Below are 25,934 nucleotides of genomic sequence, written 5' to 3' on the forward strand. Positions count from 1 at the left end.
TATTTTAAAAGTTCCACAAAAAATAAAAATTATATATTCCAAAAAAATTGTAACTATTTTGTTTAATAATCTACTTATGTTTTGTAATTAATATTGATTTTTTAATTTGAATTATAATTTTTTTCATAAAATTAGAAATTTAGATAATCTGTTTTAGTTATTTTAATATTTAATAATAATTTAAATACACAACTTACATTTCATTTTCTAAACAGAATTTAAGTAAAAATTTTACATACGATTTTACTTAAAATCTTAAACATGGAAAATTTTATTTCATAAGAAATTTAAGTGTTTACAAATTTTTAAAATTAAAAATATGTTTAAATAGTGCTTTAAAATTTGAAATAACAGTTTTTGACTCTAATTATATCATCAAAATTATTTTTTTCCAATTTTAAACTTGTGAATGATATTTTGTCACTTGTTAAGTTTGAAAAAATTGTTCCAAATTGAAACTATCGGATAAATCTAAAAATTATGAACATATATCATTGCTATTAACAAGAAAATTCAGGAATTAATACAGATAAGATGTTCATATTTTAAAAAAAAAGATAATAATTATACTATTTTTAAACGAATATTTCAAAATTCAATAGCATAGTTAATACAAAATAATAATGTTTAAACTTAAATCACATTCTTATTCATTTATAATTCTTTTTAAACCCGTTTATAATTTTTAAATTTAAATATATTTTTTAAATATGAATTTCGAATTTTTCAATTGTTATGTTTAAACTTATTTTATCATATTAAATAAATAAATTTAAATAGAAAATAATATAATACGTTTTCGTTAATAAATAAAATCAACCTATTTATCACACCAGATTTTAATTATTAAATATTTATAAATTATACTATATAGGTTTAGTCAAACAAACTCGCTCTTCAATTAGTTCTATAGAGTAACAGAGTAGCTCCATATTTATTATTAAAATATTAATAAAATTACTTAATTTACCAAAAACCTAGTTTTAGTTTACCTTAACCAATCTGTATTTCATGAAAATCATGAAACAGATCAACTCTTATTTGGAATTAAGTTCAGGATTAATTCGAAACCCAAGGTTTTGGGCCTAAGTTTTTGATGTCTTGAATTTCAAGTTCAAATCTAACACAAAAAATATCACCATAGAAGATAGAACGCAATTGAAGCTGTAAACTTGAGATGAAAGACAAAGAATTACAGTGTAACTTTAAAATTTTAATCTCTTATTTGTTCAATTTTCACAGTTTCTACAACTAATTTTTTTTTGAAGGTTTTCCAGTTTCCCCGTATGTACATCAATGGGGGTGGGGAGTGAGCTAAAAATGATTAAAAAAAGAATTTAGGAATCAAAAATGCAGAACATCAGCAGTGAGCAGCCGCGTGGAGATGTCCGATTCCCCCAATGTACAATATACAAAAGCCATCTCTCCTCAGCAGTCAATGGAAAAGATATATATATATATATAAAGAGAGAGAGAGAGACCACTCCTCTATGATCCAGTCATCAAAATTGGGATTCAACGGCTTAATGGCTGTCATCTCTTGTGCCAGCATTCCTTTCTTTGGCACGGAAATCTTCCAAGCCCCGGTATTCTTCCCCGAGTAACCTATCCAATTCAGGATGTTTCTTTAAGGGCTCTCCCTGGTCTCGGAAGTGATGGAAAGCCCTGTACAACATCATATTTCTAAATTCAGAAAATGATGAAGTGGAAATACTATTGCAGCAAGAAAATTGTAAACTAATCCTTATATTTCCTAGAGAATAATGATAATGATAAGGGGAGAAAGTAAGTACCAGTATTTTTCAAGGCCATAAAGATTGCCTTTATGATAGAAATCAAGGGTAAGTTGCTCAAAATCCTTATAAAGATCATCTCGATATTTCTTCTCCAAACCATAGCTGCAAAAGAAGGGCAGAACTTTGAGTATTATATGTATAGGAAAGGAAGCAGTAAAATCTACGCCTCTTAAGGTTAAAAGAAAAATATGCAGTGAAAAGGACAAAACTAAAACTAAAAAGGGTTAAAACAAAAGAGAATCAAAACTTCAGATGTGCTTCCAACAGCCACGAAAGTGGGCATAATTACCAACGTTACCTATAAAATCTGAAAAGACACTCTAACCCATAATTGTAGTTAGCAGCAGCATCTTCAAGAGCAAGTTTCCGGAACTCATTGTACATTGAAGGGACAAACATGTCCCTAAGGAAATATGACCAAAACCTGTACAGCGAATTCATTTCCTGCATATGAAACCAATGGGCACCATAAGACTAACAGTTCTATTTTTATACATCTAGAGAAATGCATGTAAAGGAAACCTAGAGATCTTGAAAAAAAAAAAAAGAATGCAAATACACACAAGCAATACACCGGATTTATATTGGTATGCAATAGAGAATGAAGAGCAAGAGATGATATTAAGCAAAAGAAAGACCAATAATATTTCTGAACTATATGTGCATCTAAGGGGGCAAGCCAACATTGACAAAAATAAATTCAGGGTTTCGTTCATCCTCTGTTCAGGCACACTGTATTCAGTTTTCTATTAGAAAGTGAAAGTAGGAAAAGAAAACAGACAACCCTCGTAACTAAGACAACTGATAAAAAGTTAACTTAGAAAGTTCAAGTATAAAGCGCACCTCACTGCAACCAATTCCCAGCTTCTTCCTGTCATTCAGGCAGCGCTTATGAAACTTTAGGTACCTGAATGTGACAACAACAGATTAGCCAATTTTACTTTGCAAGTGCAAGCACAAATACATAAATATATCTGAGAAAAAATCCACCACCCCTTACTTCTGTTGCTTAAAACCATTTTCTTCTAACAGCTTATGACTTGGATGCTGAAAAGGCGGAAATGACTTTGGCAGGGAACCAACTGGTGGACTGCTAGAAAGAGTTCCATGCGGAGAACAGCTCAACTTCAAAGATGGCCTAGGGCTGGAAAAATTTGAAACTTAGAAGCATTACTTTAAAGTCTAGTAAATAGAATATTGGATTTCGTTATATGTGAAACCTGTAATAACCTATATTCTAGCACTAAAACAAGAAAAGAACTTCATTTAGTCACGATATTCAAGATGAAGACAAGGTCACCAAGAACTAACCCATAACTATCAGGAGGAGTAGAACCAAAGAAATATCCAACTGAATTAGTTGGTGGACTTTCTGATATTATCGCAATTGAATTACGACCAGTTCCATGATTCTTTGTATTGCTGGAGAAAAATCTTTGCTTATGGAATGCATGTTGCTTGGAGAAGCCTTTATTTTGCTTCCTCCGAGAACTAAGTACAACAGACTCTTCAAGACTACTGTACCCAACAGCGATTTCACCTGTCTTGGGAATTGATACTCCTGGGGCATCCCTTGGAGACCTCGAAGTTCCATCTTTATTATCACAAATAGAGATATTCTTTCTACGACTAACTCGTTTAGTTTTTAGCTCCTGCCAACGAACAGCCAAGTTCAAATAATATAAAAAAAGGAACACCAAAAAGAAATTTATACATATGTGCCATAACATAGCGTCAAAAACTAATAAGGTAAGGCTAGTGCTTCCACCTGTTCATAGAAGTAAAGACCATCATTTATCACAGCAGCAAGCTCACTGGATATGCTCTTTGAATCTTTTGCATCAGCTTTGGATCCATCACCTGCCCCGCTATTCTGCACATCAGACAGAGTACATAGCAGTTACAAATAAGAATAAGAAAAGGACAGGAGTGGATTGCAATGTCCTCTCTTCAAACCTCTGGTTTCTCATTTCAAAAAAGGGAAAATGTTCCTAGATTCTAAATCATCGTTGAAGTCGAAAAAATGATTATCTTTAAATTTGTTCAGAAAGATCAATGTCCTTTTGAATCAAGTTTATTCATCCAAATGCTTCATAAATGTAATGCCCATGATGAAATAACTGATTTAAATGAAGTAAAAGTTCATATATATTTAATTGGAAAGTAAAGCCTGACACTCATACCATTTTCTCATGAAACCAAACAATCAACGTGATACTATTGAAATATCATGATATCATACCAGCTATCATAAATTGCTGAGTTAGTACATAATTAGAGTATTACAATGATCCAATCTTTAAATATTAAATGTAAAAAACCTAAAAATAATAAGGCAAAAAGAGAATCCATGTAAAGCATAATTTCATTACCTGGGTAACAATCACAAGTCTCTGAACATCCTGATCATCGACAACCATCTCATCATCTTCATCATCCATTCTAAAATATATATAAAAAAAGCAACTCAATATTCAATGGAACATCAATTTATAAGTGTTTAAATACGCCTTCATACAGGAAGTAAAAAATTTTCTAGCTCAACAATAAGACATGACATGTCAATTGAATACCAAGATAATCACCTGTTATGTGCTGAATGAGTCTTTGTTTTCTGCTCAAGTTCTAACTCTTCATCCAGCATAAATGTTTGGGTGAAATCATTTGACAGGTCAGCAACATTTTCTACTGTTGCATCAAATAGTCCCACTCTTTCAGTTCCATCGTTGGTGAACCTTACAGGATCAACTACTTGTGATTGCTCCACATCTGAGAATTCAGTGTGGGAATCAGAAATTTTTTTCCTATTCAAGTCAGCATTTCCACCAGAAAATGCTTGTTTCTCACTGTTTAATAGAACTTGCAGAGCGGCAAGTTTTCTGTTACTTTTTCGGGATACTTCTACTGGATATCCCTCAAGTGAAACATTTTCTTCAGTGTACCTTGAATTATCTTCTTTCACATTACCATTTCCACAGGAATCAGTAACATCCTCTACAAGTTGGCACTGAGTAGGTAGAGCTTTCTGGGACAATGCTGTCTTTGAACTAGCAGGAACCCACTTAGACCACTCATCACGTCTCCGTATCTTATCACCCTATAATAACAGTTAACAAGTAAAGACAAGGCCATAAAAGCAAATAATAGCACCAGAAAACTAAATTCCTAGCCAATGTAACCACAACAATTACACCATAAAAAAGCTTGATCCTATGCTCAGAATTAAACCTCTGGCCTGTTTTCCAGCTTGCACACATACAATCCAAAATCAAATTTCAAATAGTGATGAGCAAGAAAGAGATAAAAGGCTAACCTGTACTTCTATAGTAGAAGAAACCAGCAGTGCATCAAGGATAAATTGTATGTCCGTACTCATTCTTTTAACCTGCAACTCAGAATGTTAAATCACAAATAATTTAATCTAATACTTCTCAAGCTGCAAAAAAATTCTAATTCAATCAGCTAATGATGCAGCAACCATTAATAAAACAGAAATTCTGTGCTATACTTCCATTAGCATTACATATGCCTTCAACATACCCTTTTAAAATCTGCAATTTTGTAGATTGGAACCCATCCTAGATCATCCATCAAGGAAATCAGGTAATGGTCATTTCGAAGATTTGCATCGCTGCAAAATAAAGGAATGAGGTCAACAAGTAATACAAACATACCCACATTATATATCAATTGCAAAAACAAATGATTTATTACAATAAATCAAAAGTTTATACTTTGGCTTCCCAATGGATGGGGAAGTTACATTATGTATGAAACTCATACCAAAAATCTAAAATATGATTTGCTATTTCAAAGCTCACAATAGCATGCAATCAATACAGCTTGCAGGTTGACAACAGTTTAAGCGGATAGTACATAATCAATTTCTGATGAGATCTCTAGTTCTTCAAAGGCCCCATAAATAACATGTGTACACAAACAGACTCAAAAATGCAAACATTTATGTAAGGGATGGACTGATCATTTTCACCAACCAAGAGATAAATTGAGATACCTAAAAATACCAACACTGGCAATGGTACATAGATCAGAAAGGAGTAAAAGAGCAATTAGTAGAGATTCTAGACAGTGGCATCAGCAGTGAAGAAAAAAAAAACACAGGAAAAATTATTAAAAAATAAAGAACAAAAAGACCCCTTACCTGAAATAGTATTCAATCTGTTTCACTATATTGGCCCTCAAAGTTACTGTCTCGGGAGGGAACATGGCAGTCCCTGGATTCATAGGGTATGGAACAAAGCATGGAGGATGCGGTCCCCTTATGGAGCCTGGAGGAGCAACAGGCATGTAGTATACAGCCCCTTGAAGGTAGACATAAGAAATTTCAAACAGAATTCCTTTGTCAAAGGCATAACATAGCTCAAACAAGAAGAAAGGCAGTATCAACTGGGTGGCTGACATGCAGGCCTTACCTTGCCAGCAGACATAATTGGCAGGGAATAAAACATGCTATAATATTTTAAATTAAGGCAATTTTCATGAGGATTGAGTTATTACCAGGGAAATTTGGACCAACCATGAACTCCGGAGCAGGACCAAAGAATGGAGGTCTAGCAAAAGGCCTGGGTCCCATACCCTGTGGCATGTTAATAGGTTCCCTAGGATTAAATGTCCGTTGATGATTCCACCCAGGATTCAAATGTCCAGTTTCTTGCATGTTGGGCCTTCTATTAGAGAAGTTGGCAGGATATGCATTGGAGTCTCCTCGTGGAGGAGGCTGCATATTTCTGCTAGCATCAATACCTTGAACTGGGGGGCCAAAGGCATTCTTTGTTGTCTCAGAACCAGATTTTACCAGCTGAGGATCAATGCCAGGAAAAGGTCCAGGGACAGGTTGGTAACCATACCCAGGAACTGCCATGTGCTGTGGAGGAGGCACCATAGGATGAAAAACAGGTGGTGGAATTGGGGGTTGATAATAAGGTAAGGTAACAGGAAACTGGGGTCCAGCATTAGGGTAGCGCTTAGACCCTGACTTCTGATGACGTGCTGATGAATGTTTATGAGAAGCATTGGTGTTTCTGGGCCCATTTGGTTTTTGCTGACCAGCTGCTCCCTACAAGACCAAAATCAATGCGAAGACATACTTAACTTGAGCTACACTAAGATAACAACTTACTCCTTTCTCTTTTTTTTCTTTTCCCCTTTTGTCTTAAATGCTAGGATTAAAGACAGAGAAGTATAGAGACAGAGATAGCTAAATTACGAGGGGATTCACTAACAGAGAAATTACATTCCATATTACAAAATTTTATCTGAGATTATGTTTCAATTCTTCCTGTTATTTGAAAACAATTCCTACAATAATATTGTTAACATTGGAAAAAGGGGAGGGAAATCGGACGTAGATGTCGCAAAATACAGCTTACTCTATCTGAAATTTTTTTATTTGCATAAATTGATCAAAGAATAGATACCAGAAAAGTCTTAGGCCATTTGTTCTCAACATACATTCTGAGAAAAAAAAAGCATTGCTTGTTCGATAAAGAATCTAAAATAAAATAAAAACTTGGTCTTTCATGTTGTCCATTTGAAATGAATTTTAGAAAAATCAACTCAAATTACACTATATATTTTCAACTTTATCCAATTTTTACACTCTAAAAATTTATCGATCGCCTATTAAAGAAAAACACCCCAAAAAGAAAAGCAATGACTAACCTGTTCAACTGATGGAGCTGGAGCAGACCCATCGGCAACAAGCGAAGCATTGTCATGTGGTTGTTGGGTCCCACCAAGGTCAGGCCAAGATTTGGTCCCCATAACAGGAGCATCAGCCACTTTCTGAGCATCAATCATCGGAGTCTTCCATGGTGATTTGACCTCCTTAGGATCATACCCTGCTTCATTCTCAGCCATCACCATAATCTCTCAACAGCCGCCAAAAAAAACTCAACAAATCAAAAACAATCAAGAGACCAAAACCCAGAGTTCTGATAGTGGTATTCGTGATAATGAAATAGGAGAAAGAAGTCGGGTATTGGAAGATCAGGGTTTTGATGGCTATTCAAGAGTGAACTATGGTGAGAGAGTGCGTGGCGAAGTTTGAGAATGATTTGGAGTTTGCAGAGAGAAGCCAAAGTTTGCAAAAGCGGGTACCAAGGAGGCAGCGTAAAGCCGTGTGTACTTGCGTTTGTTTCGCTTCTTTAACGCTTCTTTTATTTATATCAAATAAAAGACCGATCGTACCTACAATTACTATCGAAGTGGGTTTCTGATTGTTTTGGATCTGTCATATCAAAAACCCTAGTTAGATCTGTAATGTCAAAAACCCTAGATTATATTTTTATTTTTGAACTTCTTAAATGGGCCGGATTAAAAAAAATTTCCATGTTTTACTTTAATTAGAGTTTTGTTGTAATCGTGATGGCTTAGTAAGTTGTGTACCAAAAAAAACAAGCCTATTTATCTAACTCTAAATTATATATTTAATGTGTATATAAAATAATAATAAATTAACTTAATTTTTAATATAAAATAAGTAATGTAAATAAAAATATACTCAAATTTTAAATAAAAGCCTCAATTACTCAAAGAGAATCATGTTTAATAACAAATTAAAAATCATGCTTCCATATGTTTTAAAATATATTTTATCACAATTAAGAAAAATAAATACACATACACAGTAAATTTAATTATTTTGACTAAATAAAAAAACACATATAATATTATTAATAATTAAAATCCTACAACATTGAAATGAATTTTAAATTAAATGAGGATGAAATTGAACTAGTTAAAACTTAATTAGTATCAAACCGCACAAGAAATAAAATGAAATGGATAAAAAAGGAATTACGCCATCCACCTTTTAATATAAAAGATGTTTTTTTTTATATCTTTACGAAATAAAACTTTTAAAAAAGTTCTTTTCTCCACTTTTGCTCTTCAATCTATAAATTAGGTGATCGGAAAATTTAAAACCTCGTTGAAAAAGTTAAAATTTTCTATATTCCGATGAGCTTGTCTAGATTCCGACGAACTTTTTCTTTTAATAAAATTCTGATTTTTGTAAAAAAATCTTCTTTTTTTCTCATCTCAAATTAAAAACTCATTAAGCTTTTGAATCAAAACTCAAACTTTATTTTTAAAAAAAGAGAAATACCTTTTATATTTTAGGGAAAGTCTGCTTCTAAAATTTGTTTTCTAAATAGTAAACATGCATGTATTTTCCAAAAAAAAAAAAATCCTTGATGATTGATGAAGCTTGGATTTCTTATTTTTGGTTGAGTATTTTCTAGATTTACCCATTTCCTTTGTTTTTCCTTTGAATCTTTTATTTTAAAAATAAAAATATTTCGTTACAATTCTTAATTAACTTGAAACTAAAAAAAAATATTTTTGAAATAAATTTTTAAAACTTAATATCTTTTATTGGTTTTTCATTGATACTGTTTTTAATATTAGTTACCAAATGTTTTAATGAAATACTGACTTAAAAATATTTAATAATTACAATACCTAGTAATTAAGTCAACATTAGACAAAGCACATTGCAATTTTAAGTTTTTTTTTTGGTAATCCATTATTTATTTATTATTTATCTATTTAACCTTATGGTTTTTTTTGAAGAAAATATATGACATAACCGTGGAATTAATGTTAGTTTAATTAGATAAATTAGCACGATGACTACAACCCTAATTAAAAACTCATAATCAATTTGAACCTGTAAACGAAAAAAATGAGATTCACGTAAAATTTAAAACTAACCACAAATTTCAGATATTAGGCAATAATAACTAAAACTATAGTTTATACATATTCTAAATCGAACCCAATAAAATAATAAGATACAATTATTTTTAAATGAGAAATTAAATTAATAATTCATTTACCATTTTTAATTGAAGTTTATTTCAAAATTTAAAGTATTTTAAATTAAAAATTTTCATGTATTTTACTTAAAATTTATCACTTCAAAACTCAATTTTAAAAATTGACAAGAAATTAACTATACCATGTGTCAATAAAATAAACCTTCACGTCAATTAAAAACTTAAAACTTTGTAATATATACCATATCTATATATAATTTAAAAGAAAAAACTTACATATGTACTCACAAATACATTATATCTTAATTTTAGTCTATTAGTTGCATTTAATCGGATTTTAAAGATAAACAAATTTGCTGACAATAATCACAAACCTAAAAAATCTCCAAGAAATTATTACTGACAATCTATAAAACTAAAATAAATATATAAATATATAGATAATCACAAATCGGATTTAATATCTTTATTTTGATATAGTTAAAAACATGAAACTTTGTATAATTTTAATTCAATTATGCACATTAAAAAAATAAATATATCAAAATTTTTATATAAAATAAATATAATTATTTATCTATGTAATATATAAACATAAAATAACATTTATTAATAATTATATCAATTTATGAAAATTAAATTAAATAAAAATTTCACATATAAAATTATACAAATCCTAATAAAAACTACACGATTGACTAAAATTCATTTATACCCAATGACTAGATAAATTAAATAATTAACATTTTATCTCTAGCTATCTTAGGAGAATCTCAAATTTATTTATATATAAATATAATTGCAAAGTTAATTTTTTTTTCCTTTAACCTCGAATGAATGAATCTCAAACTACTTTTTTTTCCGTTAACCTCAAATGAATGAATCTCAAACTTCAAAATAAAAATTCTGAAAATTTATACTAGTTATCCAAACCTTTTGTTGTAAAGCTATAATTTGTAAAGCAGCTTATCATCCAGGACACCAGTTCTAAATGCATCATGAGACCAATAATCAGAAGCTACAATTTCAGTTGGGCAAGCAACCAAGACTAGCTTCATATCATGCCTCTAGACAGGATACATGCTTTGGCTTCCCCGGTCCCGCTGTCCCATCAACTCAAATATTGCCCCATCCAAGCTATTATAGGTAAAACAATATCTGGGACCTTCTATGTCAGCAACAACACCCTACCGGGAATCCATCTCCCATCACAATATCTTGTTTTCTACTTTTTCATGAGCGCCAAATGTTATTGAAGACAGAAAACCATTTCATGAGTCTCGACAGAACAACACCAACCATTCCATTTGTTCCCCTGCCTAAGGCAAAGGTTTCTCAACCAATAAGACCAACACAGGGACAAGGGAAAGGTATCAGAGCAGCAAGGTTAGTACAAGCTGGAGACGTTAATGGCCATTGTACCTGCAGTTCAGGACTACATAGCCATTGTACCTGCAGTTTGAAATCTCATATCATCCAACATTTGCGGTTAATGGCCCCATCATCTGCTATGCAAGTAAAGGAACAACAATCTATTCTATATGAAGTTAGACAGAGGGGAACTATACAAGAGAAAAAAGATTACACACAATTTAAGATAAGGTAAAAACAAATTTATAAAAGCACAAGAAATCAAGAAAAAGGTTGTCTCGCATAAAACTAAATAAGAAATAGTCACCATAAAACATCAGTCAATTTAAGAGAAAAAGTACGAAATCGTTATTGTTTAACACAGTTGAAAACCTGAAAGGCATTGTGTCCTCTGCCAGGAAATTCTAACCGTTTCCCCAACAATTTTCAAGAAACAAATCTTCAAACTGAAATAGTACATCTTTTTAAAACAAGTGGAGGGGAAAGTACTAAATAGAAACAAAAATACAGGTTTGAGGTTTCTGATCTTTATAGTAGGCAAATAGTAGCAACTTTTGGTTACAAATTTAAAGACCACGTTTGCATGAGTTCCTGAACTTCAGAATCACCAGAGTCGAAAACAAAATGATTGGTGCATCTAGGGAGAATCTGCACAATGAATAAAATCATAAAAAAAAAAGTTTCAAAAACAAAAGATTTATGGAAAAAGATCCATGAAAAAAACCAAAATGAAACTTCATACCTTTGGCAAAACCAAATAAGATTTTTAACATAGTTTAACCAACTAAAATTCAAATTACAAAAAGTGTGATGAAGGCAAGTGGAACGTTTCAGAATAATTTTTGAAATGAGGTAACTAAAATTACAAATACAATTTAACAAAATATAGATAATAATAATAAAAAATTGTAATAAGCCTCATGTATAGTCAGAAACAATAAGATTTAATAATACCCACCATCTTACAAGGAATAATCTATCTCAACACCGCCAGGCAGCTTGTAAAATTAGCATTAAACAGTTAACTTCAAATTAAAACATGCCGCGAGCTGTTGTCTTTCAATTGTGCTGCATGTAAACATAATATAAGCCCTAGTGGTGAATTATTTACAAGCCTCAACAACTAAATTCTGTTGACAGTTAACAACAAACCTCCACGTCCTTCAGAAACTAAATGCAAACTTGTACTAATTTTTAAGCGATTCTTTTTCAACTCGGCAATAACCAAACCTGATACTAGACACAGCCATCCCCACGCTGTGAGATCATGTTTAGTCATGCAGCAAAACATGTCAATTAAATTGGATTTCTCATTTGCTAGGTCTATTATGGATAAAGATCATGCAAACATATCAATTAAATTAAAAATTATATTCAGTTACCTTAGGGCTTACCTACTATCCCATGTAAGGAGCACCACCACCAGGTTGAGTCCTGCCAGCACCTCCCTGCCCCATCTGTGGGTTCTGATACCCACCCTGTACTCCCATCTGGTTCCCATAGCCTCCGGCAACCTGACTCCCATAACCTGCAGCAGGTGCTCCCTGGTTCACAGGGGCACCGCTAAGCCCTCCAAGCAGATTACCAAGCCCCAAACCAGCTCCCTGAGAGGCTAGCAATGCAGTCAAAGCCTGTCCAAGCACAGGGTTTAAAGCTGGTGCAGCAGCAGCCACCCCAGGGTTAAACCCAGCAGCAGCAACTCCAGGGTTGAACCCCACTCCCACTGCAGCAGGCCCAGATGGAGCCATCAAATGACCAGTCTCTGAGCCACTAGACGAGTATTTCCCCTTCTTAGCGTGATGGTAACGAGACTGATTTTGATGTTGTCCTTGCTGATGATGCTGCTGGTACTGCTGATGATGCCCGGTAGAAGCACCTCCACCAAACCCGCCTTTCGTCTGTTTTGGCCCATCAATGGCCTTCTGGCAATGCAAAACATGACCTTCAAAATTCTTATGAGGCTCCTCTAAGGCCTTCCTTGCACTCTCAATTGACCTGTAGACAAAAAGTGCAAAGCCTTTCGGTTTCCCTGTATGCTTATCAAGCCCCAATGGACCTTCCTCAATTTCCCCAAACTGTTTAAAAAACTCAAGCAACTTCTCTGGGTCCATTTCAGCTGACACGTTACTAACAAAAATCTTCCTCTGAGTGTACTCAGACACAGGTGGAGCAGTAGGGGGCGGTGCAGGAACCGGCCCTTGCGAAGCCAACTGGCAAGAAGTAGTTCTATTCCCAATCTTCTTCTGCGGCTGTTTCAGAGCCCGGCGTGCTCCACTCCGATGTTTAAAGAGGATAAAAGCATAGCCCTTGGATTTCCCGGACACCCTATCGGTAACCGCTTTGCATTCTTCGATCTCCCCGTATTTAGCAAACTCCGCGGTGAGGGTTTCAGCAGTCGTATCCCAGCTAAGACCGTGTACGAAGATCTTCCGTTGAGCCGGGTCCACATCCGCAAGCTCCCGAACCGACGAGATGAATTCTGGGTGCTTATCGACCGCTTTCTTAATAAGGGTAATCAATTGATCTTTCCCAAAAGGTTCTAGAAGCTTCTCGAACGGCTCGTCGTCCAATTCCTCGTCTTGACTCGTTCCTTTTGGAGCTCCATTTTGAACGGCGGCGTTGGAAGAACCGACTAGGGTTTGGTTTTCGGCTTCTTCATCGTCGTCGTCTTCTTCGTTCTCCTCTTCCTCCTCTTCCTCTTCCTCTTCCTCTTCCAGTTCCACTTCCTCTTCTTCTTCAACCTCCTCTTCTACTTCCTCTTCCACTTCCTGTAGTTTCTGTTCCTCTTCTACTTTCGGTTTCGGATCTTCGGGTATGTATTCCTGATGTTGTTGCTGCTCTTCCTCTTTGATTGGTTGAGGATCCGCCGTTTCCTTAGTGGGTTCGACCGCAGAAGATCGTTGCTTTCGCTTCTTGGCCATGGAAAGAATGAAGATTCGAAAGATTGGCTTCTTAGGGAAGAACTAGGGTTTCTAGGAAAATGGCGGAACTCAGCAATCACTCATGTCATCTGACTCGTTATGGAGCTTGGTTTAAGGGTCGGATCTACGCCCATGCTTTTATTCTGACCCAATGAAAGATGGACTGGGCTTCCTTTTGTGTTTTTATATATTTTAACGTGATTTTTATCATTTTTATTTATTATTATTAATAATGTATATATTATATAAAAACAGCTCCTAAAATAATTTTTAGGAGTTAATAGGGCACTGTAGACGATATCAAAAAATGTTAAGGATGTTTTGGGTCTTATAAAAAATTAATAGGGATAATTTAGACATTAAAATTTAATAAGGGCAATTTTAGATATTTTGTAAAAAAGTCATTTATTTATAAGTTTGAAATTGTTTTTTATTAAATGTATATATATATTAAATTGAATATTATTTTACTTTTTATCTAGATACGTGTATGTATATATAACATAAAATAATTATTTTAGTTAAACATTAATTTTTTTATTGAAAAATACAGTTATTTAATAAATGTGATTAATAAATACGTTAAAATGATTTGTTCTAAATTTTAGATATAATTTTCTAGTTGCATTGATTAAAAAGTTTGACATGTATAATTAAAATTAAATAAATATTTATATCTAAAATTTTTATATAAATCATTTTCTATTCCCTCTTAATCCTTTAGGTTTAATGCGGTAAAACAATATTTTTAGTTTAATTCTTAAACAACAATTTTTATAGGTTACTTTTTATTATTTATTCTCATTCTCTCTCATATACGTATAAATTATTAATTTATAATTAATAAAAAATAATTTAATTAAGAAATTATTAGATATGTGATATTTAACAATAAAAATGCTCTGCCCTAAAAAAACAATAAAAATGCTCTTAAACTTTTCGAACTTCCTAATTATTAAATATAAATGTTGAAATTGAATCTTGTTTATTATTATTAATTTTTTAAATATTAGGTTACATTTGCAAATTACTGATTACCTCTCTTATAAATTATTTATTCACTTTATTTGTTATTACATCTTAGAAAGCCCTTAAATTCATGGAATTCTTTTTTCCTTTTTATTAGATTTGCATAGTGATACAAAATTGAAAATTTGTTATTACAAGAACGAATTCGATCATTAGTGTCTAAATTGAAAATTTTTCAAAATTGAGTGACCAAAATAGAAACGTGAACATAGTTGAGTGACCATTTTTATAATTTACCCTTAATTTTATGTGATGTAAATTAAATCATATATAAAAATAAAACAAAAATATATTATAAAAGCATAAAAACAAGTTAGGTCAAATTGGGTTCAAACATTGAGTGTTTAAATTCAAACCCAACTTATATTTTAATTGGGTTTCTTTTTTGCCCAAACCAATTTTTTTAGGCATTGTACTTTTGTTTAAAGTTTAAACCCTTTCATATTTTGCGCAAACATTTGGAATTGGGCAAGTAGCCTAGCTCGTGAATAAGTCTAGTTTATATATATTTTTTGGTGATGAATCAAGTTTGATAATGAACCTCATGAAGAAGTGAGATGCGCTTAGGTGTTTTTCAAGTTCTTGAGTTAAGGGTGCTTACATTTATGCTTAGGAGCACTATCTAATGCTAATGTTAATCCATGATCGGTATCAGATACCAGGATTAAGATCTCTAACCTTTATGCTTGGTCCAAAAACCTTTTCCTAGTTTGCAAAATGGTCCTGTACTAAGTTGTATTTGACAGTTGACCCTAATAATATCACACTATAATAATTGTCCCCCTTAAGTCTAAAGCATGTTAGGAAATTGCTTGACAAAGACTAAGACAAGCAAAATATATTAATAAATAAGCAAGTGAAGAGCATTAGAGATTTTGTAGTCAAATTTGTATATTTGCTTGATTGCATCTCATGAGAGATTTTGTGCATAACCAAGCTATGCAACTGAAGTGTTTCTGTGGAAGTCAATTCATTTTGGCGCAATAGTATCCTTCTAGGAGTTTTGATGAAAGCCAATCTATTCGGTGTAATTGTATCACATGAGACAGTTTGTTGCTGTTAAGGAAGAGAGATTTGTTGTTTAAGGAGCAGGGCTTTACTACTGAGGAGCAGAAGAATGTTGGCAATAAAAGGAAGTTTATTGTTGAGTAGCAAAAGGTGTTTGCTGCTAAGGAGCGGAAGTTTACTGTCGACGAGGAAAAGTATGCTACCGAGGAGGACAAGTTCATTGTTGACGAGAGACCTCTCGTAATGAAATTAATACATCTGGCCTTAATGCTTGGTTCCTAAGGCTTTTCCCTTATTGACTAGTTTGCAAAGTAGTCCCACACTCAATGGAGAAGAGCTTGACAACTGGTTGTAACAATATATTGGTATAACTTGTTGTTTGTATTATTTTTGTATTAACTTATTTAGTTTGTTATATGTTTATACAATATTTTACACATATATTTAAGGTATATTTGAACTATTTATATATAAAATTGTTGTTTTATTACTTTCTTGTATCACACTGTCTAAAACAAGTGGTGAAATAAATTTATTTACAAGTCAGCATTGATCAATTATTACTATTTTTTCTAAATCATTCTAATTCAGCTCAAATTATTATTAAACACACGAAAGGAAATAAAATAAAAATTATTATCAAAACATAATTTATAAAATATTTTCCAAGGTCGAGGCGAAACCGCGAGTTGGGTCTCTCCAAAATTAAGCCGTCTTTCATTTCCATTTTCATCATCATTATATTTGTCTTTGCTTGTTCTTTTTGGTCAAGCGACGCAACTTGAGCTACAATCATCTGGATGCGTGTCTAAAGTTCATGTATCACAATCTTCTGGGGTAAGAGCATTGCTTCTTAGTTAGTTCTTGCTCACGCTCAATTCCCTATTTCAGCAACCACGTACGCAGACAAAAACACTAGAAAGGAATAACCCCCACTTCAAACGTGTTGAAACCCTGCGTTTTATACCCCCTCCGAAAAGAAAGGGACAAAATTGATGAGAAGGTGTTTGAGTTTTTGACCCAGACAGCAAAAGAAGCCATTTTTGCTTTTTTTTTTCTTCTTCGTTTCTGAGTGAGAATTTCTTGGAGTGAAATGGAAGAGAGTAGAACTTCGTTATTGGAGAGAGAAGCAGAGTACTGTGAAAAATGCCCAGGTTGTAAGGTGGATCGTCTCAAGCAAGAACAAGCCGGGGTCCCTTACAAGCTCTTGTCTTTTATCTGGATTGTCTCTCTCTGTACTGGTCAGTACTTAATATCCATAAACGTGTCAAAGACAAAGGTTCAAGCATTCTTCTAACAGTGGTTAATAATATTGTGGACACCTGCACGCGAAAATCTCACGATTTTGTCTTAATAAAAGCACTACATAGTCATTGTGGATACTCACAATGTTTCAATGTAAGATTGAGGTGTTACTGATAATTGCTTTTGGGTTGTCCTTGAATGGAAATAATCAAATCATTTCAGCTTTCCTATATTTTACTTTGCTATACCTTGAACTCTTCTTAGGAATGTTTTATGGTTTCCTTTTTTCGTGTTAGTTTTTTTTTTGTTGTTGTTGTCTCTTTTAGTTTTAACAGTCGTGTCTTATGTTATTATTTCGTTACAAATTTTCAGCCTTGCAAATATCATCACTATTCCCGTTTGTTTACTTTATGGTATGTTATCTGCCTCTGGAAAACCTATTACATACTACAACTTATTACTTCTTATTGAAGGCTGGGAAATTTGGTTTTTATTGTTAGTTTGCTATAATTGAAGATGCTACTATGGAAACTGAAAGTGTTATTTTGTATACGGGTTATTTGGTTGGCAGATCAGAGACTTTCATATTGCAAAAAGAGGGAAGACATTGGTTTCTATGCAGGATTTGTGGGTAATATCTTATCCTAATATTCAATAGTTTTTACAAGCTGGTAAATTAGATTTCAGGATGGTGTATTGGTATTTAGTTACAGAAATTTTTGCCCATTCTAGGGTCTTCATTTATGGTTGGAAGAGCTTTGACATCTCTTTTCTGGGGAGTGGTTGCTGATTGATATGGTCGTAAACCTGTTATATTGATAGGGACATTTTCAGTGTCAGAATCTTTTCCATCAACTACCTTTCAAACTTATTTTATAATTAAAAAATGAAGTCTTTTGATACAAGTGATTGTCAATTGGCAATTGTATCATCACAATTTTTTTATTTCAGGGTTGTGTTCAACACTCTCTTTGGCCTTAGCACGAACTTTTGGATGGCACTGTCCATGAGATTTTTTCTTGGGTGCTTTAATAGTCTGCTTGGCACAATAAGGGTATGTGTTCTCAGTCTGCATTTTTGAACTCATATACATTTACTTACACAAAAAGCATTTCCGAGTATTACTTACTCAAGAGGACTTCAATACTTTACCTTCTTGGTTGTTCTTCCAGGCTTATGCTTCTGAAGTGTGTAGAGAAGAGTATCGGGCTTTGGCACTTTCAGTTGTAAGATGATTGATTTTGTAGTCGGTTGGGTACATATCTGGTTTTTGCAGTATTATATTTATATCAGACTTTGCATTTCAGGTTAGTACATCGCGAGGCATAGGACTGATTATTGGCCCTGCTATTGGAGGATTCTTTGCACAGGTAGAGACATTCCATCGCTCCACTCTTTATGCAGATTGTTAAAGAAAATTTTTTTGCCTTCTAACCATATTTATTACTTCATGTATGGCCTCCTAGCCTGTGGAGAAATATCCAAATCTTTTCGCGGAAAGCTCCATTTTCGGGAGGTAGTCCACATTGCTTTTTTTATCCACATGTCATATTTTTTCCCATTTTCTCTTTATGTGGTGGTGTTTTGATGTGCATACAATTTCAGATTTCCCTACCTCCTACCATGCCTCATAATATCAGTTTATGCTGTTGGATCTCTTGTTGCCTGCAAATGGCTTCCAGTAAGTTTCAGACTCATTTTCTCATCTTTTGCATTTTCTTGTTCCCTCTCTGGCTTGGGGAATTGGTAATTACAATAGAAGTTCATGATCAATAAAGACATTGTTCTATATGTTTGAACTTTGGATATTTGACTATTAGACACAGGTATCCATCATTCATCCCTAAGTCTGAGCAACATAGCTGCGCATTAAGATTAAGTTAACTTTCTATTTCTTTCAGTCTTCAATATGTTTCTCATTTATTGGTTGTTTACTGGTTTATATGGATGCATTTGCCTCCAGTTTGCACATTATGATTGATTCTTAGAGAAAAAAAAATATTGCATTTGACACTGAGACAAGTTTAATCCTTTTATGGGGTATGCTTCTTATATTGGCAATTTATAAGATTTCTGTTGTTTATTTCTTTCTCCTTTATGGTGACAAACACTTATGCAGGAAACATTACACAAGCATGCTGAAAAGGCAAATGAGAGAGCTGATCTACATGATATTTCAGAACATTCTTCAAATGATTCTGGTCAGAAAGATAACATGGTAGAACTAGAAGAAAAACAGATTCACAAATCAAATCTCTTAAAAAACTGGCCACTAATGTCTACAATCATCGTATACTGCGTTTTCTCACTTCAAGAGATGGCTTACTCTGAAGTAAGTTATATCCCTTAAACACAATTTATTCTCATCCCCTATGCCTATCTGACTTAAGTACAAACTTCTCACATTGTCTAGGATTCATCATGATCTGATCTTCACATATTCTTGATATATATATGTGTGTGTGTGTGTGTGTGCGCTAGAGTTGTTCATGTTTTACATAAGACCCTTGACATGTCTTTGCAGATATTTTCACTTTGGGCAGTTAGTGATAAAAAATATGGAGGATTAAGCTTTTCATCCCAAGATGTTGGTGAAGTTCTTGCTATCTCTGGTATATCCATAACTTTCAATGTTGCAATAATTTCCTCGAAAGTATTTGCAATTTTGTTTTTTCTTTTTCAGAAAGCGTTAGTCTAATAGCATGCTTTCCATCATTTCCAGGATTGGGTCTTTTACTGTTTCAACTGCTGTTGTATCCACCAGTTGAGAGACGCCTTGGGCCTCTCATGGTTACACGCCTTTCAGCTGTAAGTTCTTACCTCCACATCACTGTATTCCTATACTTCTTTTCTTTGGGCTAATCTATAAATACACGTTTTAATTTTTAACCATTTGGCACCTAAAGAGAAAAATAAAATTTATAATCAAATTATTATATTTTATTTTCTTCAAGTAAATTAAACCAAATTGACTGATGTTGGTAAATAAAATGATGACGTGTAACTTCATTTTTTTTGGTGTAATGACGTGTAACTTCATTGACCAATAGTAAATCCTCACTTCTCGGATCAGTGGCATATCAGCATTTAGAAAATATTTGACTTGACTTATGGCGGATCAGTATTGGTTACAATTCCACATCACCATTTTATGTGATGGATTTTTATTATTTTTTTAGTAAAATAGCTAGTTGATGCTACTTTTTTGTAATCTTCAGGTAATATCAATTCCATTGTTGTCATGTTTCCCCTATATAGCAATGCTTTCAGGGGTAGTCCTGCATTTGGTGATAAATTGTGCAGCCATATTAAGAAACACTCTATCTGTAAGTGAATCTAAATCCTAAATATGTACAAATACATGGAGAAGTTTCTGGTTATGAACTCCAGGCTCTGAATGCAATGAATGCACTGAAATGAATTAGACATGTTTCTTTTAAACTGTTTTTCTTTCTTTGTTCTTTTTGGTTGAAACCGTCTGATTTATGGGGCAAATTCATTGGTATCATGTAGGCTTCACTTGTTACTGGATTATTCATATTGCTGAACAATGTAGTGGTAATGTTTTCTGCCCATATTTTGGGAAGTATTTCATGTTAAATCTATGTTGAACCCTTCATTTTTCTTTTCAGACATGGGGGTGGACATACAACCCTCCAAATACATAGAAACACTGAGAAAAACAATTGTATTAATTGACTTTGATTATACATGAATTATCATTCCCCTCTCTGGTTTTAACATTGTTTGTTTATTCTTTTTCTTGTTTCAGCCTCAAAGTCAGAGAGGGGCTGCTAATGCCATTTCAATAACTGCAATGTCCGTTTTCAAAGCATTTGGTCCAGCAGGAGGAGGAGCGCTGTAAGTATCTTTTTTCTTTCCATTTTCTGTATGTATTTTAGCTTTTTATATATGAATCACACTAGTCTATTTGAGCAGCAAAATCTGCACAGTTCAGCACTTTCAATTTATACAAACTGACAATGCTTTTGTGCCACAATATCGTCGACATATTTGAGATTTTGAAGGAGAGGTCTTAGTTTACATTGTTGATAAAATGCTGAACTTAATTATTTCTTAAATTTCAAAGGTCTTGAACGGCCAAATGTGACGGCTTCTTATTATGGTTGATTATATTGTTAAAATGAAATCTATAGAACCTGAACTTGGTCAAGTTGATTCATGTGGTCACCCTAAAAAAGTGAATGTGCAACATCTTCCCTTAACCTCAAGCCGCAACCTTTTTTATACTCCTTGCTTAGAGAGACAAAACCAAAGATTAATTCAATCTTAAATTTAGCAAATGTTTGTTTTCTTCCTGGCCAATTTATATACCAGAACTACTATTTTTTCTTGACTCAATAAAGGCCTTATCAACCTTTTTTCGTTCATGAAAATGTAGATTTTCTTGGGCACAAGAGCGACAAGTTGCCTCTTTTCTTCCAGGTTTGTAGTTGAATCCTAAATTCAGCTTCAAAATAGGCTCGGATCGATTTACTATATATATACATGTGGGTATTTAATACAAGACGCTTCTTTGATTTTTGGATTTTGGAAACAGGTGATCAAATCGTTTTCTTTGCGCTAAACGTGGTTCAATTTATTGGGTTGCTATTGACTTTCAAGCCCTTTCTTGCTGAACCGTACCAGAGAGAATAGCATCAATAATCATTTTTTTAGTTCACTTCACCGGTATTCTCATTATATGAATCAATGTTGAATTGACCCGAATAAAGTCGGGATCTCACTGGATTGATCATTTCAGTTTTAATAACGATGTTAAAAGCAAATTTCGGTTCAGTCTTTCCAAATTTAAATTACAGAGATATGTTTAAAGTAAGTCAATACATTATTGTACAAAACCGAGTTATTTCTTTAAACAATAATATTTTATCAAACAAGGATTACTTCGTTAAAGCTCTAAACTAAAATGAGCTAAGCTACCAAAAAGAGAAAGAAAAAAAAAAGAAGAAACTGCAAATGTGTTCAAAAAAGGTTGAAGTAACGCAATCTTTTTAGTGAAAATAAAATAAAAATCGTAATGCTCAAAATTGCCACATCGAGCACAAGAAGAAAGCTGGTTACGTGCAGAAAAATACTTGATCACTTCCCTCTTCCTTGCCTTGAATACTCTATAAGGACTAGTTGTCCAGTCGTCTTGTTGGAACAAGCTATATCTGTAAGCTGCTCCATATTTATATTTTGATGTTGAAGTAATCCGGGTCAAAATGGTGTAATCGAACATAACCATCCTCACCACCGCTCGAGAAACTACAAGTTCAAAAGACGACTTGTAAAAAAGACTGAAGACTAGGCAAATACAAAATAGAGGGCAATAGTGCAAGTGAGCTATACATGCAAGTTGTGAAAACTTTAAAAAAGCACAATTTGCCTCTTACCTCTTCCCGTCTGGGTTAAAAGCCAAGGCATTTATGGGCCCAAAATGACCTTTTACACCTCCAATTTCTTCTTGAAGAATCTACCAAGGCAATCAAACAATTCGATAAAAAAGGAAACAAAATTGCAAAAATAACAGATCTTCACCTCATAAAGAAACATTCTTTTCATAAACATAAAACTAACCTTGTCAAAGAATTTAGCTTCGAACTTCCCAGCACGATGATCTGTCGTTGTGACAGCTGATGCATCCTGACCACCTCCAAGCACCACCTAGATGGAGAAAAGGCATTCAGACCGATTAGAGTGAGATGTAATTGTTGAGGCAAAAAAAATATTCGTGAGTTTGAATGCAGATTACTAGATCAGTTGTTCGCCCCCTTACTATAACCAACTAAATACAGACAATTGAACATAAGCATTTGACGATAAAAAGAATAATTTTTCCATGCTTGAGGTGCATTACAATATTAGATACCTTTAAGCCTTGATGTATGAGTGCTAGAGGTTTAAATGTTTCAAGTCCAGAAGTTATTACAGTCCTAAGAAACGAGATACTGAACTTCAAGAACTAGAAAAAGGCTATGTCAGATTTTTAATGCAGCCAACTAAGGACAGATGCAGTTAGGGGCAGAGGGAATTTCATACAAGTTATGCCGCTCATATTTGTTCGTACTTACATGGTCGAGAAGTGGAGACATAGCAACAGCATTGACCGGACGTTCAGTAACATAGGTCTTGATAAGAGTCAACGTTCTTGTGTCCCATAGCTAAACATTTATAGAAAAATGTAAGAAGAATCAGGCAGAGGAAATTTTAGCCAAAGAATAAAGAATCTGGGGTTATTTCAGAAAATAGCCACAAATGCTCAAAAAACTTGTGAGGTTAATAAGATGCATCACCTTGGCAGATTTATCTAAGGAACCAGTAAGGAAGTGTGAACCGTCTGCAGATTTTGTAAGTGATGTTATTGTCTTTTTGTGACCCGATTCCTTGTCAGCCTCTCTAAGTAGTTTTCCAGTCTACAAGACAACATGACAATCCAAAGTACAGATTAATAAAGGAACATGACAGAGGATATAGAAGAAAGATAATTAAAAAATAAGAAAAGATCTAGTTTGAAGAATATCAAGAAGTGAAAACAAATTATTACATCAGAATATTTTCAATGTTGAAGACAAACCGATCAATTGTGCAACATTATAGAACAAAAATAGCTTCCGTGCTCACAAAAAGAACTATTCATATCTGACAGCAATTTACCTCAGAATCCCATATACGGATTATGGCATCTTCTCCAGCACTAATGATAGTCCTATTGAGGGGTCCCCAAACAGCTCTGTTTATTCTACCTTGAGGGCCCTTGATGACAAGCTCAGACTCCTCAGTCTCTGCACAGTTATTTCACAATGTAATGAACCAGAATATAGACATCAAAGAAATCAGCAGACTAATAATAAGTAAAAAAATTATGTAAGAGAAAGAAAAACAAATAAGTACAATGACAGACTGTTACAAATACATTATACATTCTACTGTCAATAACTTATTACCCCGTTTCACTCCCGAACCTGATTATATTCATTACTTTAACAAATGACTTACTTGCCTAAAACCAAATAGCCCCAAATCCCAATTATTGCATAATAATTATTTTAACATTTTTGTGAGAACCACGCACAAAAAAAAAAGTGATGTTTTTCTCTTTTACAATATTTGATCTTCTACATTGTAACTATCTTCAACATCTCACTCAAAAGTTCAAAATCCCTACCTAAATATATAAATACAAAATTTAACAAACTGAGCAGCAATCACTTAATATGAGAGAGAGAGAGATCAGAACTTTAAGCTTACGTTCAGCAGGGTCTCTAGCAATGCGTTTAACGTGAATAGCGGAAGTCAATTCCATGAAAGGATCCGTAGTAATTACAGCTAGTTTATCCCCTACAGAGAAATCCACCGACCTCGCAGGAGAACCGAAATTGAAAGTATATAATTGAGATCCCGTCTGAACATTCCACAGCTTCACAGTTTGATCGGCACTTCCCGTAATAAGCCTCATCGAATCCCCTACAAGTTTTGAGGGAGGGGACTAAAAATTGGAACTTCAAGTTTAAAAACTTCAATAAAATAAATAAAGAACAAAAAGAACTTACTTGAGACGTCGCAAGACCAAACGGCGCCATTATGGCCACGATAAGTGCCGAGACGCTCGCCATTGTCGGCGAACCAAACGGTAGGGGTATGGTCCTTAGCGCATGAGAACAAAAGATCTCCATCTCTGTTGTACTTGAGAAACGTCAATGGCCTTTCATGACCTTTCATCAAAATCGGCCTCATCTTCTTCTTTTCTTCTTTTCTCGCCAAAAATTTAAAGAAAAAAGAACATTCGTCAACTAACTACTCTGAGATTTAGGGTTTTGAGCTTTTTCTGCTTCTACTAATTTTTGTTACCTGATTTTAACATATGGATGAGCTTAAGTTAATAACTTAATATATGGGCTTTTAGCCTACTTTTATCTCAGCTTCGGCTCTGTCAAAAAGCCCAGCTTGAGTCATAGGTAATCCTGTTCAATAACTGGGCGGAAGGCTGGAAAAATCTTTACGTATTTGATCTGAACCGTCCAATTTGTTAGATAATAAAATTATGGGATAAAGTAACAATTAGTTCTTGAACTTGTCAACTTTTCTCACTTGAGTCCCTAATTTTTTTTGTTCATATTAGTCTCATAACTTGGTAGTTTTTTCAATTAGATCCTTAAGTATAGATTCTATTTAAGGTTTGAGAAGGTGGCACTCTCATATCATGCCCCTCTCACCATCGAGAAATCAATATCAATTTAATAGAATATGTAAATATCAATTGCTAAATTTGTTAAATTTTTTAAAATAAATGCCAAATTAACAAAGCATGTAAATTTTATGAATTAAATTATTGATATGCCAATAAAACATCTAACATGTCAACATTCCGTTAGGAGTTTAATGGTAGAATGACTAAAATTTACAATTTTTCTAGGTAATGTTGAGATTGTAAAATATATATAATCAAAATAAATGTGCCCTTAAACTTGAGTGACAATCCTGATATTTTACCTTCGTTATTTACATTTTAAAAGTTACATAAATTTATATATGTATTATTTTTTTCTGTTTTTATTTGATATAAAAGTTACATATTTTAGTTTTAAAAGGTAACAATATTAATTTTTTAGTATTCAATTTAGGTTTTAAGGTTAATTTGATGAAAATTAATTATTAATATTATTAGGTTTAAATTTTTCATAATTTTATTAATAGAATAAATTTAATATTAATTGTGAATTTATTTAATCTTGCATTTAATTTATCAAATGCAATAT

At 33.3% G+C, this 25,934-nt stretch overlaps 3 protein-coding genes and 1 pseudogene across 12 annotated transcripts; 1 reads left to right on the top strand and 3 right to left on the bottom strand.

Annotated features, from left to right (window-relative positions):
* Positions 1-1,200: 1,200 nt before the first annotated feature.
* On the bottom strand, positions 1,201-8,094 carry LOC107959044 (la-related protein 1A). 3 transcript variants are annotated; one of them, XM_016895005.2, is made up of 15 exons: positions 7,479-8,058; positions 6,315-6,873; positions 5,959-6,118; positions 5,337-5,427; positions 5,110-5,181; positions 4,764-4,893; positions 4,382-4,565; positions 4,169-4,238; positions 3,565-3,669; positions 3,108-3,448; positions 2,797-2,940; positions 2,640-2,703; positions 2,095-2,240; positions 1,794-1,898; positions 1,201-1,665 (listed from the first exon to the last, which is right to left on the bottom strand). In XM_016895005.2, exons 1-15 carry the CDS (start codon positions 7,680-7,682, stop codon positions 1,524-1,526), a joined length of 2,517 nt encoding a protein of 838 aa, XP_016750494.1. In that variant the 5' UTR covers positions 7,683-8,058; the 3' UTR covers positions 1,201-1,523. The 3 variants fall into 3 exon arrangements, with proteins under 3 accessions (XP_016750494.1, XP_016750493.1, XP_016750492.1); XM_016895004.2 differs by having other exon boundaries at positions 4,644-4,893; XM_016895003.2 differs by having other exon boundaries at positions 4,382-4,893; positions 7,479-8,094.
* A 2,342-nt stretch (positions 8,095-10,436) lies between these two features.
* LOC107959043 (UBP1-associated protein 2B) lies at positions 10,437-14,055 on the bottom strand. 8 transcript variants are annotated; one of them, XR_001700757.2, is made up of 3 exons: positions 12,364-14,035; positions 11,928-12,037; positions 10,437-11,050 (listed from the first exon to the last, which is right to left on the bottom strand). XR_001700757.2 is itself a non-coding variant. In XM_016895002.2 (2 exons), the coding sequence occupies exon 1, from the start codon at positions 13,888-13,890 to the stop codon at positions 12,367-12,369; it is 1,524 nt and encodes a 507-aa protein (XP_016750491.1). In that variant the 5' UTR covers positions 13,891-14,035; the 3' UTR covers positions 10,437-11,050; positions 12,364-12,366. The 8 variants fall into 8 exon arrangements, 3 of the variants coding, with proteins under 3 accessions (XP_016750491.1, XP_016750489.1, XP_016750490.1); XR_001700756.2 differs by lacking the exon at positions 10,437-11,050 and adding an exon at positions 11,273-11,617 and having other exon boundaries at positions 12,364-14,055; XR_005927040.1 differs by lacking the exon at positions 10,437-11,050 and adding an exon at positions 11,273-11,617 and having other exon boundaries at positions 12,352-14,035.
* A 2,556-nt stretch (positions 14,056-16,611) lies between these two features.
* LOC107959042 (probable peptide/nitrate transporter At3g43790) lies at positions 16,612-21,972 on the top strand (annotated as a pseudogene).
* Positions 21,969-25,046, bottom strand: LOC107959041 (eukaryotic translation initiation factor 3 subunit I). Its single transcript, XM_041113254.1, has 8 exons — positions 24,729-25,046; positions 24,427-24,642; positions 23,833-23,960; positions 23,472-23,591; positions 23,250-23,339; positions 22,756-22,842; positions 22,572-22,651; positions 21,969-22,443 (listed from the first exon to the last, which is right to left on the bottom strand). The coding sequence occupies exons 1-8, from the start codon at positions 24,910-24,912 to the stop codon at positions 22,368-22,370; spliced, it is 981 nt and encodes a 326-aa protein (XP_040969188.1). The 5' UTR covers positions 24,913-25,046; the 3' UTR covers positions 21,969-22,367.
* Positions 25,047-25,934: the final 888 nt, after the last annotated feature.

Source organism: Gossypium hirsutum, chromosome A05, assembly GCF_007990345.1.
Source record: "Gossypium hirsutum isolate 1008001.06 chromosome A05, Gossypium_hirsutum_v2.1, whole genome shotgun sequence".
NCBI lineage: Eukaryota > Viridiplantae > Streptophyta > Magnoliopsida > Malvales > Malvaceae > Gossypium > Gossypium hirsutum.